Raw genomic sequence first — 19,140 nt, forward strand, 5'->3', positions numbered from 1 at the left:
AGGAGACCTGAAAGCTCAATGAGACCAAAATGATCGGAACCTCATACATGTGTCTAAATGACATGTTGATTGTGGCAATTAACTATTTAATTTAATGAGTAGTTATAATGGGTGTGGATTTCGGCTTCATTGACTATGGTACCACAAATAAATGGTTCTGGGTTACCTTACTGTACTAACACACTGTCTATAGCATTCAGCTCTAACGATGGTACATTTCAAATCATTGGTTAACTATCAACTGAAAAGAAATGTTATATTTATATGATTCAGATTTAGATCTAACAATGCATGTTGTATTATTTTTACTACGTGTACATGCATGTCTAAACTCATCGAGAGATTACTTAGTAAATACTCAACTTTTTAAAATTTAGTTTTTTATCGAGAAAAACATATGGGTCGGGCAATGGGGTTTGCTAGTTTTTAGTTTGTTTTGGAATTGCGTTTTATTTATTTTAAACTTATAATTTCTTGAAATGGGATGAAAGTTTTGCGTATTTATAACGATTCCCTTTCATTTATTTCTCAAATGTTAGTTTGAATATGAAGTTAAATAAGTTAATTTCATGATTTTTTTTTACTAGCATGAATGTAATGATAATCTTTAAAATAGTATAAACTCGGTCGATATGAACCTCTTACAACTATGAACCGAAGCAAACGGTGAGAACAAGAGTACCTAAAAGATCACAAAAGGGACAATAAAACATCCTTTCCCAAAGGCGAAGGGTCAAAGAACGGTCGGAATAAAAGTCTCATTCAAGATTTATAGTAAAAAGTAAGTAATTATGAAAATAATAAATAAATAAATATATGTATACACATAAATTATATCCTAATTAAAAAAAAATATATGTTTTCGAATAAATTTGGGTTGATTTCGTTCAACTTAATTAAGTTGGAGAGAAACCATGAATCAACTCAATTCAACTCAAACTTAAATAAGTTCATAACCCAACACAAAAGACCGTACTGATAGGATTAGGTTGATCAGATTTTTCAGGTCATCAAACACCCTTAAATCGAACAGAAAATTTCGTAAGAAAAGAAAAGGAAATAGAGGGTGAGACCGAGAACAAGGAAGCTATCAATCCCGTGAACATCCGTACATCCCTATAGCTTAGAAATTTTTCTTGTAAATGAGGCACAAAAGAGAAGATTTTTATTTATGAAGCACCCAAAAGGAATAATCCAAGGAATCCAAAGGGTCCAATCAAAAGGGAAGTGTATTATTATCATGGTGAGGTTGAAGCTAGCACGCCGCCCGGGAGAGAAAAGGTCAAGGAATCCGACAGACAACTCAAAAAGGTAGCCAACCCAGCTGGACGCCTGCTATTGTATCCACACTAGACACACCCTACACACACCCTACACCCCTTGTTTTCAAACCAACCATGCCCAATTCCCTCCATTGCTATCTCTACCTTTACCTTTCAACTGCCTTCCATCACAAAAACTACACCTACCACGATTCTCGAAATGCTCGAGAATCGAATCGAATCGAATCAAATTGATCTATTGGTTTCGTATGTTTTTCTATCACAAACTTAGACATATTAGTTTGAATTTAGAGAAAATCGAACCATTATAACCTCTAAAAATCCAAAATTGAACCACGAATTTTGTCCTTTTATTGATAATTGGATTGAGTATCACCCCAAATAGTAACTAAAAGTAGTGTCTCTAAAACTTATTATTATTTTTTTTTTGTTAGAACAATATTTACACAAAAGATAAGATGATCGACCAATGAATATTGAAAAGGTTGTTAATTTGGTCAAGTTCAACCGCTACATGAAAAGTCTAAAACGCTTCAAGAATCCATAAATAATGTGTTTCGAAATTGTTAACAACCTTGGAAGACCAAGTTCATAATTATCATGATCACTAATGAGCTCATCCTAGAATTCAAACTTGACCATGGAATTGAAGAGAGCTTTTTTGCCTTTTTGAAAAGTAGCACACAATAACTCACTCAAATTTTCTCCACCTTTATTTTAAAAATTAAAGCACTATGAAATTCATGAAGAAATTTCTGATTGTGGTGATTAAAAGTCTTTATTTATTTATTTATTTATTAATAAGTAGTAAACCGTTTGGAAAGTCGACATGATTTGAAAGACTTTGAGTCGTTCAAACTATGAAATATATTCTTTATGGAAATTCACTCCTCATTTCATCGTAATTTAAAAGTCCAATTCTCTCTAAAAATGAAGATAATCCCTATAAATTAACACGATTTTCATTTGCATGATTCTTAAGAAAAGTCTCACGAGATCACTTAACAGAAAATTACTTCAAGCTAAGCACACTTAACTTTAAATCTTCATGATTGAGCCATTAGAAAAGAAGACACACCCTGTTATTTAGTGACTCAATCATAAAAATTCTAAAATTAAGTACGCTTAGTTTGTGATCTTTTGAAAATTATGAGTAAAGACAGAACATGTTAAAAAAAAAAAAAAAACTTATATGGGTTTACGAGGATAAACCCTTAAGAGGACATTACAAATCAAAACAAGTAGATAACATAGTTATGTCTCGAGAGATGTAGAGGAATTCTGAACCATCATGTACAGAATCCAAATTTAAAATCCCGCATATGAGGACATTGCACATTGCATCATAATGTTCGAAAATAATAACTTTAAAAGTGTTGAATAACGTAACATAGTACTTAATACCAAACACGTAAATTAGATTAAAAAAAATAATAATAATGAAATTAAATAATTATCCATTAATGAAAAAAGAAAAAAGAAAGTCAAAGTGAATTAAGACTTAAAAAGAGAAAATTTATGAGTCAATTATTAATACTTTAAGAGTTGAAGAGGACACATAATGGTGATGTAATTTAAAGCTTTCTTAACCAATAAGAAAAACAAACGAAAAAGGAAAAATAAAAGGCAAAATTAAAAAAAGTGGAAAAGGACAAATTTTCTTGTGGTTCTTTCAAAGGCGCCATTAATGCAAATGTTAGGCTATTTGGCTTATTGATTAAGTCCGTTACATATCGCCGTCAGCCTCACAATTAAAAAAAAAAAATTGTTGCCCTCTCCCACTGACGTGAGATCTCACAATCCATCCCTTGGAGGCTCAATTTCCTTGTTGATGCACCAACTTATATCTGACTCTGATACCATTTGTAATAGCACAAGCCCACCGCTAGTGGATATTATCCGTTTTAGACTATTATGTATCGCCGTTAGTCTCACGGTTTTAAAACATATGTGTTAGGGAGAGGTTTCCATACCCTTGTAAGGAATACTTCCTCCCTCTCTCCAAGGAGATATTATATGCTTGAGGGCGTTACATATGGTCGTTAGTCTCACAGTTTTAAAACATGTCTATTAGAGAGAGGTTTTTACACCCTTCATAGTTTTAAAATATGTCTGTTAGAGGGAGATTTTCACACCATCATAAATGTTTTTATCGGGTGACTAGAGTCCTCTAAAGTATATTGAATAGACTGGTAATTGAAATAAAATAGCCGGGAAAGAGATCACAAGAGATAGACTCCAGGTAGAATTGAATAAGCTAAGTTTGGTTCAAAAGTGAATTTTTTTTAGTAATTATTGGTAACATTAATTTTACATTCTTAATAATCAAAATAAAAACTCGAAAATAATTTTTAAGAGAAGTAAAAAAGAAAAAAAAAAAGAAAAGAAAAAAAATTGGAAAAGGCAACATAATTCATAATAAATTAAAATGAAACCCCAAAGTGGATGATGATGTAAGCATCTGAAGTTGTGAACGAATCAGTGAAGCCCTGGATTGAAATTCAAACGAAATACGAGGGCATATTAGCAAATTAGCATTTCCAAATCCCAAGTTTGGTAGGAAGCTTCGCGGGCTTCTGTTATTTTAATAAGCAATAAAACGAATTCCATGTGGATCCCACCTTTTCTTACCGTACACCTTCACAACACATTGCTCGTATAGCCACCAGATTTTAACACGTGGCAATATCTTATCGGTTTTGGTTTGCTAGCGGTAGTACCGGATGCAGTCGGATCATGCGGTTGAATCGCTCCTTATTTAACCTATAATCAATTCCCTTCCATGGTTCCTTGTTCTCCAGTTCGTCGTCACTGGTAGCGTCACGTTGGTTTGATTCTCTCTCATGCAGTCGACTTCAGTTTAGAGAGAGGGAGAAGCCCGAAGCCCTTCGGCGTTAAGGATCCAATCATTCTGGTAATTGTGGTTTGTGATTATGTGAGAAATGATTGTGTTGATTTTGATTTTGATTTTGATTTTTTTTTTTTTTTTTTTTTTTGGTTTTGTTTCTCTCGACTTTCTTTGGTTTCATTTGTTGTTTCGATCTTGTTTTCTTATCGACGATTTGGTAAGGAGAGGATATTGTAGATTCTTACGGATCTGAGGCGTAACGGTTTTAACTTTGTTTCAATTGGACTGATTTGTTTATTATTTTCTGTCGAGTTTGAGTAGGATGTAAAGTGGGTGGGTTGTTGGTGTTGATTTATCTACGTCTTTCTTGAATTCTTGGTGGATTAAATCGAGTGTCGGGTGTTTGATTGTGTAGTTTTGGAACTTTTGTTCATTGGTTTGTTTTTGGTTGCGTTGGATTTTGCCTCAATGATCTATTCTTCTTCTTCTTCCCCTGATTTGCAGGCTAAATTGATCTTCTATTTGATTTCTTTTTCCATCCAATCTGTTCGCTAATCTAAATGGGTGGAGACGGGGAAAACTATGGGAAAAAGGAACCTTTTGCTGCTAACATCTCGAATAACGAAACTTATCCTGCCTGGGCAACGGATGTTCGAGAATGCCTAGAGAAGTACCAAGTGAACCCTGATCTCGGATTATCTTCTGAGGAGGTTGAGAAACAGAGAAAGATCTACGGTTCCAATGAATTGGAGAAACATGAGGGTACATCAATCTTTAAACTAGTTTTGGAACAATTTAATGATACACTAGTTAGGATTCTATTAGCTGCAGCAGTTGTATCTTTTGTTCTTGCGTGGTATGATGGTGAGGAAGGAGGTGAGATGGAGATTACAGCATTTGTGGAGCCTTTAGTTATTTTCTTGATATTGATTGTCAATGCCATTGTTGGCATTTGGCAAGAGAACAATGCTGAGAAAGCATTGGAAGCTCTTAAAGAAATTCAGTCTGAACAGGCTTCAGTAATACGAAATGGTAAACATGTTTCAATTGTTTCCAAGGACATTGTTCCTGGTGATATAGTAGAACTCAGAGTTGGGGATAAGGTGCCTGCTGACATGCGAGTGTTGCGGTTAATCAGCTCAACTTTTCGGGTTGAGCAGGGGTCCTTGACTGGTGAGAGCGAAGCGGTGAGCAAGACTGCTAAGGCTGTGCCAGAAGATACAGACATACAAGGGAAAAAGTGTATGGTTTTTGCAGGGACAACAGTTGTCAATGGAAATTGTATTTGCCTTGTTACCCAGACAGGGATGAGCACTGAACTAGGACAGGTCCATTCTCAGATACAAGAAGCATCCCAGGGTGAAGATGATACACCATTGAAGAAGAAGTTGAATGAGTTTGGGGAGCTTTTAACAGCAATAATTGGAGTGATCTGTGCTCTAGTTTGGCTTATTAATGTCAAATACTTCCTCACTTGGGAATATGTTGATGGGTGGCCGGCAAATTTCAAGTTCTCATTTGAGAAATGTACGTATTACTTCGAGATTGCCGTGGCATTGGCTGTAGCTGCAATTCCTGAAGGTTTGCCTGCAGTCATAACTACATGCTTGGCACTTGGCACTCGGAAAATGGCCCAAAAGAATGCTCTTGTTCGGAAGCTGCCCAGTGTTGAAACTCTTGGCTGTACAACTGTGATATGTTCTGATAAGACAGGTACTCTAACAACTAATCAGATGGCTGTAGCGAAAATTGTGGCTCTCGGTTCTCGTGTTGGTACTCTGCGAGCCTTTGATGTGGAAGGGACTACATATGATCCTTCAGATGGAAAAATAATTGGTTGGCTTGGAGGTCAACTGGATGCTAATCTGCAAATGTTGGCAAAGATTGCCGCTGTCTGTAATGATGCAGTTGTTGAAAAATCTGGTCATCATTTTGTTGTGAATGGAATGCCTACTGAAGCAGCATTGAAGGTGATGATCAAATAATCTCATGATCTTTTGAAGCAATGATTTTATGTCACACAGCTATTGTCTCCTCCCTTAATTCTGACAGCAGTCATATTAAGCAAAAACAAGTTCCTAAATGATATTTAGAATTTTCTTATAGTATTCTGTTGGGTGTGATCCAAGGGTGACTAGGCATGCATGACCCTGAAAGCTAAAAGGCTTTTATTTCAGAACTGAAAATGACTGGCCTGGGCAGACAAAGTATAACTAGCTAAATTCATGACCAAATACAGAATCTGAAATAGCTTGGAAGCTTCAATTCTTCTTTAAGTATCCCCTTATACATTATTTTTCATATTATTAACAGTGATGGGGAGGTTGGTGTAGTTCGTAATGTTTTACATTATGATAGGGTTTCTTTATGTTGTTCTATTGATATGCCCGATGATAAAGAAGGAACGTTGTTGAGATACTTAGTAATGATGCATGAAGGCAAGGGCAGATGCCAACAATTTTAGTAATCTATGTAGCTTTTGTACTGATTCATTTTATCTGGCATATATCTGCATATTCAGGTTCTTGTGGAAAAGATGGGTCTTCCTGAAGGATATGACTCCACTTCAGCTTCCATTGGGGATGTCCTGCGTAAGTATTTGACGTTATTATTGTCTCATTTCTTTCTTGTGCGTCTCCCTACTGACATTTTTCTGAAATGGTAATGTGATTGACAAGGATGCTGCGACGTTTGGAATAAGAACGAGCAACGCATTGCTACTCTAGAGTTTGACCGAGATCGTAAATCAATGGGAGTTATTACAAATTCTAGCTCAGGAAAGAAGTCATTACTCGTGAAGGTATATTCTGATATTCTTGAAGTTAATTTCTACATTGTTAAGTAATTCCATGTAATTGTAATCTCATTTTCTTTCTTATTATTTTCTTCACTACTTCTTAGACACCCATATTTCTTCTCACTGTGACATGTTAATTAACATTGGTTAAGATGGTGCTTGACTGAACTTGTGGCAGGGTGCTGTTGAAAATCTTTTGGAACGGAGTTCATTTATTCAACTTATTGATGGATCTATTGTGAAGTTGGACTCAGACTCAAAAACCCACCTCTTAAGTTACTTGCGTGAGATGTCATCAAGTGCATTAAGGTGTTTAGGTTTTGCATACAAGGAAGACCTTCCAGAATTTTCCACTTACAATAGTGGTGACGAAGAACATCCAGCACATCGGCTTTTACTTGACCCGTCCAATTACTCTAAAATTGAAAGTAATCTTATTTTTGCTGGCTTTGTTGGATTAAGGGTGAGTGCCTCAGTGTGTTTATCATTTAATTAGTTCATCTATAATATTTTGTAATTGTAAGCAAAGTGAGTCTTTTTAGTTTTTAATTTGACTTGGGTTTGCATCACCATTTATTTTTATAGGATCCTCCCCGAAAAGAGGTTCATCAAGCAATCGAAGACTGTAAAGCTGCTGGTATTCGTGTCATGGTTATCACAGGGGACAACCAGAACACAGCCGAAGCTGTATGTCGAGAAATAGGTGTATTTGGACAACGTGAAGCTATAAGTTCCAGAAGTTTAACCGGACAAGAGTTCATGGCAATGAGCCGGGAGGATCAAAAATCCCATTTAAGACAAGATAGAGGACTTCTTTTCTCAAGGGCTGAGCCAAGACATAAACAAGAGATAGTAAGATTGCTCAAGGAAGATGGTGAAGTTGTTGCCATGACAGGAGATGGAGTCAATGATGCACCTGCTTTGAAGTTGGCTGATATTGGGATTGCGATGGGCATTGCTGGGACAGAGGTACCTACTTCGATGCATCTTTTCTGTGAAAAAGAATCCAAATAAGTTGCTGGATGTGTCATACATACCGTGCATTCTTTCTCTTCTCTTCTTTTGGGAAAATTCTTGACATTCCTTCTTCTCAACCCCAGTTAGGATTGTTAAAAAATCTCAATCATATTCGCTTTGTGCTAAGTAATTTATTTTCTCAACCAGTTTTGAGAGTCTGATCTCATGCATGATTTGAATTATCAACTGCCACTGATTATATTTCTAAAACGGGCGTGTCTCTGTCCTTAACATTTGGCTACATATGGAATTTATTTTTTCAGGTTGCTAAGGAAGCCTCCGACATGGTTCTGGCAGATGACAATTTTAGTACAATAGTTGCAGCAGTTGGTGAAGGCAGATCCATTTACGACAATATGAAGGCATTTATCAGGTTTTTCTTCCACTTAAGCAAGAATTCATCCATTTTCGTTGATTATGTAGTAGTATGCCTTTGGACATTAGTTGTTGGTCATTGGTGTTACTGCCATAAAATATGAATATCTCGAGCAAGCGTGCCTGTTTTCAATTATAGTTTCAACGCTCACAGTAACCCATAGAATTATTCTGAAATCAAATTCAGCCGTCTTCATAGGATTCAGTTTTCACCGTGGCTTTCAAACGCCAAAAATTATTGTAGGTACATGATTTCTTCAAACATCGGCGAGGTTGCGTCGATATTTTTGACAGCAGCACTGGGTATTCCCGAAGGGATGATCCCTGTTCAGCTTCTCTGGGTTAATCTCGTTACAGATGGACCTCCAGCTACTGCATTGGGATTTAATCCACCCGATACCGATATAATGAAGAAACCGCCTAGAAGAAGTGATGACTCGTTGATCACGGCCTGGATTTTGTTCCGCTATTTGGTATTTGCGCATTCTCTTCCTTAACTATAACTAACTGTATAATAATGCCATCATTTCGTACCAAATGATATCAGTTTGTACATCCTACCAGATTAAAATCTATATTCTTACCTTGTTCCACAGGTTATTGGACTTTACGTAGGGATAGCAACTGTAGGAGTATTTATTATTTGGTATACACATGCTTCCTTCATGGGCATTGACCTGTCCGGAGATGGTCACAGTCTGGTCTCGTACTCTCAGCTCGCAAACTGGGATCAGTGCCCGTCTTGGGAAGGGTTTACCGTGTCGCCTTTCATGGCTGGGGACCAAGTCTTCAGCTTCGATTCAGATCCATGCGACTACTTCCGTTCAGGCAAGATCAAGGCCTCAACTCTCTCACTCTCCGTTTTGGTCGCCATTGAGATGTTCAATTCTCTCAATGCCCTCTCAGAGGATGGAAGCTTGTTGACAATGCCCCCATGGGTTAACCCGTGGCTGCTCCTCGCCATGTCTGTTTCATTTGGCTTGCATTTCTTGATCCTCTATGTGCCATTCCTCGCGCAAATTTTCGGCATTGTCCCCCTCTCCTTGAATGAATGGCTCTTGGTTCTGGCCGTGGCATTGCCCGTGATCTTAATCGATGAGATTCTGAAATTCGTGGGAAGGCTTACAAGCGGGTTGAGGACATCTCGCCCGAGCAGCAGATTGTTGAAGCAGAAATCAGACTAAACACATTGTGGAAGGTATGATCAACGGGATTTGAATTCATGAATGACAAGAGAGTGGAGAAAGTTTAGAGTTCATGTTTCTGAAAAAGTGAAAACGAAGGAAGGGGTAGTATTTGCGGTAGAAATGAGTGGGTCTTGTTTTACGACTCTGCCATTTCTTTAACTCACATTTTTCATCAACATTATTTCTTAGGCTGTTGTGGCGGAGTAAACTTACATTGTTTTCGTTCATAAGAACACGATTTTACCCAACTCCCCAATTACTGAATATTGATGAAGGATCTGTTTTTTTGTTACATAATTCAAGTGAATTTCATTCTTTTATTAGTGCCTCTTGCATAATGTTTAAATTTTATTTGATATCAGATTTTAAAATCTTAATTATTTCTTCCCAATTTGAAAAACAAGAGGGAGAATAAAAAATTCAATAAATGAATGAAAAGAAAAGTGTTGTATTTGATGTTTTTATTATATTTGTTTTGTGTTGAAATGATATCATTGTGGGTAGGTAAAGCAATAATGTCTATTATACATATCGAAATGGGGTCGGGATAAATTTTGATTTCTAACAATGCATAGTGCATCGGATAAGTGTTAGTTTGATCCAATACGCTATACATCAGAAAAGGCGTAGTTTTCTTGAGAAGTTTTTTCGACGAAATAATACACGTTCTTCTAGTCTTACTCTTGTAATCTTTCTAACTTATACATTCATTAATGAACTTTCTCATTTAGTGTATCATATGCCGCCCAATTTTTAAGAAAAATCATATAATAGCTAGCATCATGACTCTTTGTAGAAAGTGCCATAACGACGACACCCGTGCTTTAGGTAAATTTTAAAGTTGAGAGCCTCACAACATTAGATATGTGGTTGTTCAATTAGAATTTTGATTTTATTTTTTCATACTCAAGCATATCAATGACCTCCCTCTTAAATTTTGTGCTTGGATTTCATCTCTACAGAATTTTAGTGCTCCAAATAAAAACTAACACGCCAAGATTCCTTGAAACACCTCATAGATTCATATACTTCTACCAAACGGAAAACTAGTTGGAACAAAAAAATATTTAAGCTATAAAATATAATTTTTACTTAATGTTAAAATTTGTTATTCAAAAACTTATATAATACGATTCTTGATTCTGAATAGGTTTACAAAAGTAGAGAATCTACCTAAACCACGAATAAACATAAAGGAACATTGATTAATAAATTTTCATATTCTACAACGAAACGAGAATTATTTTAAAGTCTAAAAGATATAATTTAGTAAAGCCTTAAAAGTATTTTGGTTATTAAAAAATGATAATTAGCCGAGCTAGATCCTGTCCTAAGTGCACAAACCTTAGAATTTAATTATGATGCAATGAGTAAAGAAAACCAAACAAATGGGAGTGGGTTTCCTGTACCCATTTCTGATTTTGAATTGTAAAAGAAGAAGCCATTAAGGGACACTGGGCGGCCCACCGCCGCCGCCGCCGCCGGCCACATCCCTTAAAGTTCATCTCCAAGTAGCCTTTGTCGAAAGCTGTGTTCTTATTAAATTTTCAGTGCTATGATTCAGTAACATGATATCAACTTTCTTGAAGGCCTGTTGGTGGGGCTTTCCTGCCTGGAACAGATTTCACATGTGGAGAAAAATTTTAAAGTATAATTTAGAATGATCGGAAGATTCAAACACCTAAAGTGAGATCCCGCATTAGTTGTAGAAGGGAACGAAACATTTTTTGTAAGAGTGTGAATATCTCTTTCTAGTAGATGCGCTTTAAAATCATGAGGCTGACGACAATATTTAACAATTGAAAGTGGACAATATCTATTAGCGGTGGGCTTGAGTTGTTACGCCTACTTTGACATTCATATACATCTCTTGACATATGATCATGTTATCTACTGTCTTGAAGTGCTTCTAACAGTGAAAACTATCTCTACAGATAAACACAAGTCATTTCAGCATAATTTATTCTCGTTCACATCATTCCTATAAAAATATCTGGAAGGTCACCCAGAAATTATTCCAAGCTAAAGATAGGATCGATCCAATCTATCTTAACTTAAGAAGTCTTGTATTAATTTTTCATGAATTGGGTTGTATTTAATTTATTTTATGTTCAAAACATGAGATCTTTTATGAATTTTATTTTTCTTGAACGTAGATTTTAACGTCGAGTTACACATTTCACTTCTTTTATAAATTTTACTAGCATACATGTTGTAAATGACATTTAGTGAAGTCGTGAAAGTCGTGTGATTACAAAGTTTGATGACAACTAAAAAAAAAAGTACTTGGGATTGTTTGTTTTTCTTCCAATTCAAACAATTACGAGATAGAGGTTCAAACATCGACTCTTAAAAGAGGAACCAAAAGATATTTTTCTTGTACATACGTTTTAGGGTACAATAAGAAAAAAAAAAAAAAAGTAAGACTCGGGAGGATGTAAATCAAGGAACGAAGTTAAGAGAGTAAGAATCAAGAAAGGTTGTCCAAGAGGAATCGTCCTCGGGCATGGCATTGTCGTAGCAGCTCCATGTCTCGACCGGCGAGCTAGTCGAGTTACTATTCTCAGCTTCTTCATTTCTCGCAAATCTCCCTCGTATGCGCTTTCTACTATCTGCCAGTGTCTTCCTACATTCATACTGCCAAATTTTTGGGACTAATAAAAATTCAAACTTTTAACATTTTATATTACATAAAATTTAAAAAAAATAAAAAAAATTAATTACCTTAATCTTCTTATTAAAATTCCTTTGGTTTCTCTTGATTTTGTATCTTTCAATTCTGTGTCTCTTCTCTTGGGGAGTATATGGAGAAGCTCTTCTCATTCCTTCAATTATCATACTGCTTTCACTGGACCATGTCCTCTCTTCGCCTCTTCTCTCATTATGGCCGGAGCTGTAAGCCCTTGTGAGTGGTCGGCGAGAGGTTGGAGCATGGCTTAGCCCAGGGTGCGATGTTGGAGACCTGTAGCTACTATAACTACAACCTCCACTACTACTCCCACTATAACTAACCTCCAATGCCTCTACCATTGGGAAAGGGTTGTGGGAATGTATGAAATTTGAGAACGACGGGAAAGGTGGCGGCGGTTGGAGGTGGCTCAGGGAGGCATCTGCGGTGGCGGCTGAGTGACTGTGCATGATGAGGTGGAGGAGGGAGGGAGAGAGCGATTGAATACTTTCTTTTCTTTTCTTTTCTTTTCTTTTCTTAATTTGGGTTTGTGAATGAAAGGGAGAGATGTGGAATAGGGAGTTATGTAGAGAGGAAAAAAGATAGATTACGTGGATGCTGATGTCATCATTTTGACTTTTGCGTTGACTAATTCTTCCTTCCTTTCCCCAACTCCTAAATCAAGTTGGTTTCTCTGTCTCTTAAAACACTTTTTGACTAAAGAAAGAAAGAAAAAAAAAAAGCTCTCTCGAAGATATCATATCTCTGTCTCTTTCAATCTAAGTTGAAAAGGTAATTCTTTTGCCATCTTATTTTGTTCAAAGGGTCAACTAGTTTAGCCACGTAGACTAATGGTCGGATTGTTGTTGTCAATATCGTCCAATTCAACTTCGGTTCTAGTTCAAACCACACTTTTCGCTATGGTGTTTGAAGCTAATTCGAGCTGATTTTGTGTTTTGAACTAACTTAAGCTCAGTTCGGGACTATTTAAGTTAGCTTATCTTCCGTATTTTTAACTATTGTTAGGACTGATATTATAATTATTAGATAGTTGTAGCTCTATGAATGAGTTCGAAGCTCGATTTAAGTTTCGATAAACTTTTCAATTCGAAGACGACAAAAATGGAAGGAGGGAACAAAGGGCATGATAATAAAGGTAGTGACTAATTTTGAAGTGAGGTAGGTGATTTTGATGGGCCTACAACTTGTGAGTTGGGGAAAGATGGTGTTTGGAGGTCCCCTCCCCTCTTTGCACTTCATGGCCATTTGTTTTCAAATGGGGAATCATACTGACTTGATATCGTTAAATAAGGAACTTTTGATTAGTGTTTATGTTTAGAACGTCAAATACTCAACTGGGTTGGAGAAATTTTTTTGAACCAACTTAAAATTTCGAATTGATTGGGTTGATAACCCAAATAACATAAAATTGGATCGTCGAAGAAGGTGATGACGAGGGCGAGGAGGTGTGTCTATGAGGGAGGGCGAGGAGCGTGTCTGGAGATGAATATCCTAGGAGAGAAGCATAGGCACATTTTAAAGTAGTCACATTCAAATTGAGGCATATGATTGAAGTGTGTGAGGGTCACATGGGGATGCATTAAACTACATAGGGAAGTGGTGGTGGGGGTGGTGGTGCTGGTGGTGGTGGTGGTGGTGGTGGGGCAAGTGTCATTGTTTTTGGTTTACAGAAGCAAAAGGCTGGTAAGATTTGACATCATCATAATCATATTCATATTCATATATTCATGGTAGTGGAACAATTATATTAATTTAACAAAGGGAACTACCTACCTAATAACCCAACCCCTACTGCAATGGCGTATCAATCAAATACAATAAGGGCCCTTCTCAAACCCTTTATGCCTAATTATCCTACTCTTTCCACTCCTCATTTGTACTCCATCACATGCCTATGCACCAAACAATCCTAATATTCAACACCAACCCATACAATAGTTATGATAACGTCACATTTAGGAGCTAATTGATGGGAAACATTCCCCTCCCCTAACGGATGCGTTTTAAAAACTTTGAGGAAAAATCTGGAAGGGAAAATCTAGAGAGGCAATATCTACGGACAGTAGACTTGGGATGCTACACTTTTTCTATTTGAAAATTGAGCGTAATCGCATACGATGTATAAAAGATATAATTGTGATGCCTCCGACTATGACTCTACAAGTATTTCAACGAGTCCACTTTCTTGTGACTATTGCCCACAAAATATCTATGGTCAGCTCTACCTATACACTGCCTATTGCCATCATCACAATCCTCCACTTGTGAAATTGAGTAGGCTTATTGAGGTCTTGTCTCGCCATCTCTATATATGTTTGGTTTCAGTGGTCTATAGAGCCATAATATCCTCCTAAACGATCTAAGTACTAAAGAAATGTGGGTATAGGTTATAAATCATCAACGTTCAAAAGACAAAAGTTACACAACAATTTGAATCAATATAAATAATTATGTTCGTCTAATGTAATTTGTGAGAACATCATGTGGTTCGTGATCTTCCTCGTTGTGTTCTAGATTGAATATGGACAATCTACGCTTGCATTGTCCTCGAAAATGCACCAAACTATTGCTACAAACTCCTTGTCTTTCAATTGCTAGCATACATTCATGAAGTGGAAGTAGAGTGACTCCGACTTAGGCCAGCCAAACAAGTGGCATGGTTAGATGACTTGTTTGTTGTACGAGCGACGCATGCCTATGACCTCTGCATGTATTGTCTTTCATGATTATATGATGTATACTATGTTATGTTTATACTGTGATATATATGTTATGTCATGTTACAAGATATACTATGTCATCTTCTACCATTATGATATGATTATGTAATGATCCATGAACCCACACGTGTCACACAATATAAACTATATTAATACAATCGATCTACGCCTACGAGATGTTAGAAAGCTTTGAGTGTAATTATGAAAGATATAACAAGTAATACGTATATATCTGAAAAGAAAAAAGATATCTTATATTATAAGTTTATATCATGATTTAAAATTAGGAAATCTAATACATTTTTATATGTCACGTGCATCAAGTCGATATAACATCAAAGGAGGTGGGGGAGATTTCAAGAGCGGTAGTTGGGGCTTTGTAGAAGTGCTTGTGCCTTCTTTTCATACCTAAAACCATGAGCTTGTGAATCATCTGCAGACCAAATAAAGATTCCATGAAGGAGTTTATCCGTTCTAAGCCTTCGACACGCCTTAAAAAACCCATGCTTTGGCAACAATCCGCCGGTATCATCGCTGGCTAAGCTTGCCAGGATCCTACCACCTTCATAATTTGAGCTTTGAGCTTTGAAATGTTTGATAAACTGATGAACTGTGGTGGTCTTATCATAAGCATAGAATTGAAAATTAACATAATCTATCAAGTGCCCATATCTTTTCCACAAGGCTAAGTAATGGGCTTGAACTTCAGTGTCGTCAAAAGGGGCAATGGAAGCAAATGAGATGACTCCCTTCTTCTTTAGCCGTCTAATTAGCTGCCCTATGCACTCAGCGAACGTGTTGGGCTCCGACTCGAAGTGTTCGTAATCGATGTCGATGCCGTCGAGATTGAAGGTGTTTATGAGCTTTGTGAGTGAACGTTCTGCGTTGGAAACCCATGAAGCTATTGAAGAAGGTTTGAAATAAACAAAGCCTGAGTCTCCCACGCTGTCTCCTCCAAGACTTACACCCACTCTAACGTTTGAATGATCCTAAACCACATGAGTAATTTTGTTCGTTAATTAAGGGAAAAATTATTGGTTTATACGTAATGAACACTATCTCTATCGATACGAGACCTTTTGGAGAAACAAAAAAACAAGGCCATGAGAGTTTATGCTCAAAGTGGACAATATCATACTAGAGTGGAGGGTCATGAGTCATGATTCCTAACATGGTATCAGAGTCATCAAGTGTCGAACAAATGATGTACTTTGTTCGAGGGCTCTAGAGAAAGAGTTGAGCCTCCATTAAGGGGAGGCTATTTCGAGGGCTTCATAGACCTCAGGGGATGCTTTATGGTGTATTTTGCTCGAGGAGAGGATTGTTATGGTGTATTTTGTTTGATGGGAGGCTCTAGAGAAGGACTTGAGCCTCCATTAAGGAGAGGCTATTTCGAGGGCTTCATAGGCCTCATGGGAGGCTCTATGGTGTATTTTGATCGAGAGGGGGATTGTTGAGAATTGTATAGAAGAGTAGTCCCAGATTGGCTAATTAAGAGAATTTATAAGTAAAGAACACAATCTACGAGAGCTTATGTTGGACAATGTGATATATATATATATATAGACGATTAAGAGAATTTATAAGTAAAGAACACAATCTACGAGAGTTTATGTTGGACAATGTGATATATATATAGACGAACACGATTCTCATACATGTTGGACAATGTGATATATATATATAGACGAACACGATTCTCATACATGTTGGACAATGTGATATATATATATAGACGAACACGATTCTCATACATGTTGGACAATGTGATATATATATATAGACGAACACGATTCTCATACATGTTGGACAATGTGATATATATATATAGACGAACACGATTCTCTACAATTGTATGATATTGTCCACTTTGAGCATAAAGTCTCATGGCTTTGCCTTCCACAAAAGGCCTCATAACAATGGAGTCAGTCCCAAAATGCCTCATATCAATGGAGTTACTATTCCTCACTTATAAACTCATCATCATTCCCTAAATTAGCCGATGTGGGACTTTCATCATCCAACACCTCCCCTCGAACAAAGTGCGCCTCCCCTTAATCAAGGCTCGACTCCTTTGGAGTCTTAGTCATTTTTTATTGCCTTCGAGGAGGCTTGACTCCTTTTCTTTTGGAGTTCTTTGTTCGATATTTGAGGATTTACCAATCTATTGGTACGACTAAGTTTAGGGCATGACTCTGATACCATGTTAGACGAACACGACTCTCTACAATGGTATGATACTGCCCACTTTGATATATATATATTAATGTATTAACATTGGGTTTTTGAACGTTTGATTACCTTTTTAATGGCAGCAACAGCGGAAGGGCTAAGATTATAGGAATCCCAGAAAACATTGAATACTCCATTAGTGAAACAACGGCGGGAGCTATCGAAGTCTATGGCAAACGACAGAAGAAAGTGAAACTCTTCTACATTTGGGTTAATCGGAACGTCGGAAAATTTGACATCATTGAACTCAGCTCCTATGTATTCTCTAAACACAGTCGCCGGTACTACCACCGCCGTGTTAGACGGCGGAGCCACCAGAATCAATAGAAGAACAACAATTATTCCATCCATTTCCATTTGGGGTTAAGTGAGTGGAAGATATCTTTAATGGGTGATTCAGTTCTCAAGTTTAGGTGCTTAATTTATAGTGTTTGGAATGTGAAGGTTGCTTTTTTTCTTAGATTTTGTTTGGGGATTATGTCTGGTTTTTTGTTTTTTCTTTTGTTCTTTCTAATCCTTTCTTTGCTTTGAGTTCTCCGAATTTTGATTTTTACCTATAAAATTATCTAATAAAATATGTAAATTAAAACCGTCTTAGACATACAACAAATATGACACCGCTTACACGGACCCAATGGCTCAATTAACATACACCCCGTCACTCGTCCCATATGTCCTTAAATAAAGTTATTTTAAAAAACCTGGCATTTTTACCGTCAAATTAACTCATTTTATTAAACTATAACAATTTGTTGTGTCCTATAATTAGGAGTAGGTAACGACTCACTTTTCGAGAACTTCAAACAACAAATCGTTGTTACTTATGGAAAATTTAAAATGACTCGATAATTTGGATCATTCAAAAGATCGATGAAAGTTGCAATGAAATTTAAAAGGACTTGATAATCTTATGAACTTCTCTCTTCATTCCAAACACTTTGAAAGAACAAGCACCAATAAACGCTTTTAATATTGTACCTAACGTCATGCGATCTCACAGTTTTAAGGGTAGCACTCACAATGTAGCGATAACGTTGAATAATTTTTGTATGCACAAACTCTAGAAATCGAATGGACACTTATTATGCTTGTCCGGCACTAGCTTCTCAACTCGGGTTAATTTAATCGTGATGTTGAGAAGGTATCTTAATCGACCTAAATGTTGAATCAGTCTATATAATCATATGTTTATAGCTACCTCCAAATATGCATTACATTTTTTAAGATAGTTTATAAAAGAAGCAACAATGAAATAAATTATAATACAATGTGGTCGAAAATGGCTGGATATTGGATGATTGTTTATTTAAATGAAACTTTCCGGCAAAATCTTGGTTCTACCGATATAGTATTTAACTATTCACTCGAATGGATACTCTTGATTAGATTAGAGGCGTTCCTATGATTCGAGAATCTAATTAATTTAGATTATTCAACTTAAACCATAAGATCAGGAAGGTTGAGTTAGCTTTTTCCTTTTATTTGATGTGAAATCCTACGTCAGTTGAAGCGGGAACGAAACATAAGAGTGTGAAACCTCTCCTCAGTAGATGTGTTTTAAAACCGTGCAGCTGACAGAAACTAACAACATTTGCTAGCGGTACCCTTAAACTGTTATATTTGGGTTAGGTTGAATTTTTGGAGAACTGAAAATTTGAGTTGGTTAGCAAATTGACACTTTCTTGGTTGGGTCAACTTGACCAATTCAGTTACAATCCGACCCAACTCTACTTTTCAAATTATTATAAAAAATTTAAGAATATTTGACATTTGTGACAAATTTTAGTGATGTATTGTAATTTGTGGATGTTCGACATCTACGATTTATGAGATTTTAATTATTAATATAACAGGCATCGTAAATAAGTAGAGTTGCAGTCACCAACGAGAACGAAGCCATATGTCAACCCAAATTGTGAACGAGAGGTAAGGGGCCATGTTGACCTTGTTCGAGTTGAAAAACACGTTGGATAATTAAAATATATTCTCATA

General features: G+C 36.5%; 3 protein-coding genes across 3 annotated transcripts; 1 reads left to right on the plus strand and 2 right to left on the minus strand.

Annotated features, from left to right (window-relative positions):
* The first annotated feature begins 4,037 nt into the window (after window positions 1-4,037).
* On the plus strand, window positions 4,038-9,827 carry LOC111786697 (calcium-transporting ATPase 1, endoplasmic reticulum-type). Its single transcript, XM_087121575.1, has 9 exons — window positions 4,038-4,197; window positions 4,636-6,101; window positions 6,653-6,722; window positions 6,810-6,931; window positions 7,107-7,391; window positions 7,514-7,897; window positions 8,209-8,318; window positions 8,565-8,793; window positions 8,917-9,827. The coding sequence occupies exons 2-9, from the start codon at window positions 4,692-4,694 to the stop codon at window positions 9,502-9,504; spliced, it is 3,198 nt and encodes a 1,065-aa protein (XP_086977701.1). The 5' UTR covers window positions 4,038-4,197; window positions 4,636-4,691; the 3' UTR covers window positions 9,505-9,827.
* Window positions 9,828-11,803: 1,976 nt separating this feature from the next.
* LOC111788469 (uncharacterized) lies at window positions 11,804-12,698 on the minus strand. The gene is made up of 2 exons (XM_023668804.2): window positions 12,232-12,698; window positions 11,804-12,144 (listed from the first exon to the last, which is right to left on the minus strand). Exons 1-2 carry the CDS (start codon window positions 12,643-12,645, stop codon window positions 11,950-11,952), a joined length of 609 nt encoding a protein of 202 aa, XP_023524572.2. The 5' UTR covers window positions 12,646-12,698; the 3' UTR covers window positions 11,804-11,949.
* A 2,574-nt stretch (window positions 12,699-15,272) lies between these two features.
* On the minus strand, window positions 15,273-17,580 carry LOC111788470 (chitinase 2-like). The gene is made up of 2 exons (XM_023668805.2): window positions 17,218-17,580; window positions 15,273-15,905 (listed from the first exon to the last, which is right to left on the minus strand). The coding sequence occupies exons 1-2, from the start codon at window positions 17,503-17,505 to the stop codon at window positions 15,273-15,275; spliced, it is 921 nt and encodes a 306-aa protein (XP_023524573.2). The 5' UTR covers window positions 17,506-17,580.
* Window positions 17,581-19,140: the final 1,560 nt, after the last annotated feature.

The sequence above is a fragment of the Cucurbita pepo genome, chromosome 2, assembly GCF_057944985.1.
Source record: "Cucurbita pepo subsp. pepo isolate OVF chromosome 2, ASM5794498v1, whole genome shotgun sequence".
Lineage (NCBI taxonomy): Eukaryota > Viridiplantae > Streptophyta > Magnoliopsida > Cucurbitales > Cucurbitaceae > Cucurbita > Cucurbita pepo.

What these genes read in the sequence shown, in the direction of transcription:
- LOC111786697 (XM_087121575.1), top strand. Translation starts at nt 4,692, where the DNA reads ATGGGTGGAGACGGGGAAAACTATGGGAAAAAGGAACCTTTTGCTGCT. An exon ending in TGGGCATTGCTGGGACAGAG is followed by an intron (nt 7,898 to 8,208) that starts GTACCTACTTCG and finishes TTATTTTTTCAG; the next exon opens with GTTGCTAAGGAAGCCTCCGA. An exon ending in AATATGAAGGCATTTATCAG is followed by an intron (nt 8,319 to 8,564) that starts GTTTTTCTTCCA and finishes AAATTATTGTAG; the next exon opens with GTACATGATTTCTTCAAACA.
- LOC111788469 (XM_023668804.2), bottom strand. Translation starts at nt 12,645, where the DNA reads ATGCACAGTCACTCAGCCGCCACCGCAGATGCCTCCCTGAGCCACCTC. An exon ending in ATTTTAATAAGAAGATTAAG is followed by an intron (nt 12,145 to 12,231) that starts GTAATTAATTTT and finishes AAAATTTGGCAG; the next exon opens with TATGAATGTAGGAAGACACT.
- LOC111788470 (XM_023668805.2), bottom strand. Translation starts at nt 17,505, where the DNA reads ATGGAAATGGATGGAATAATTGTTGTTCTTCTATTGATTCTGGTGGCT. An exon ending in CTGTTGCTGCCATTAAAAAG is followed by an intron (nt 15,906 to 17,217) that starts GTAATCAAACGT and finishes CATGTGGTTTAG; the next exon opens with GATCATTCAAACGTTAGAGT.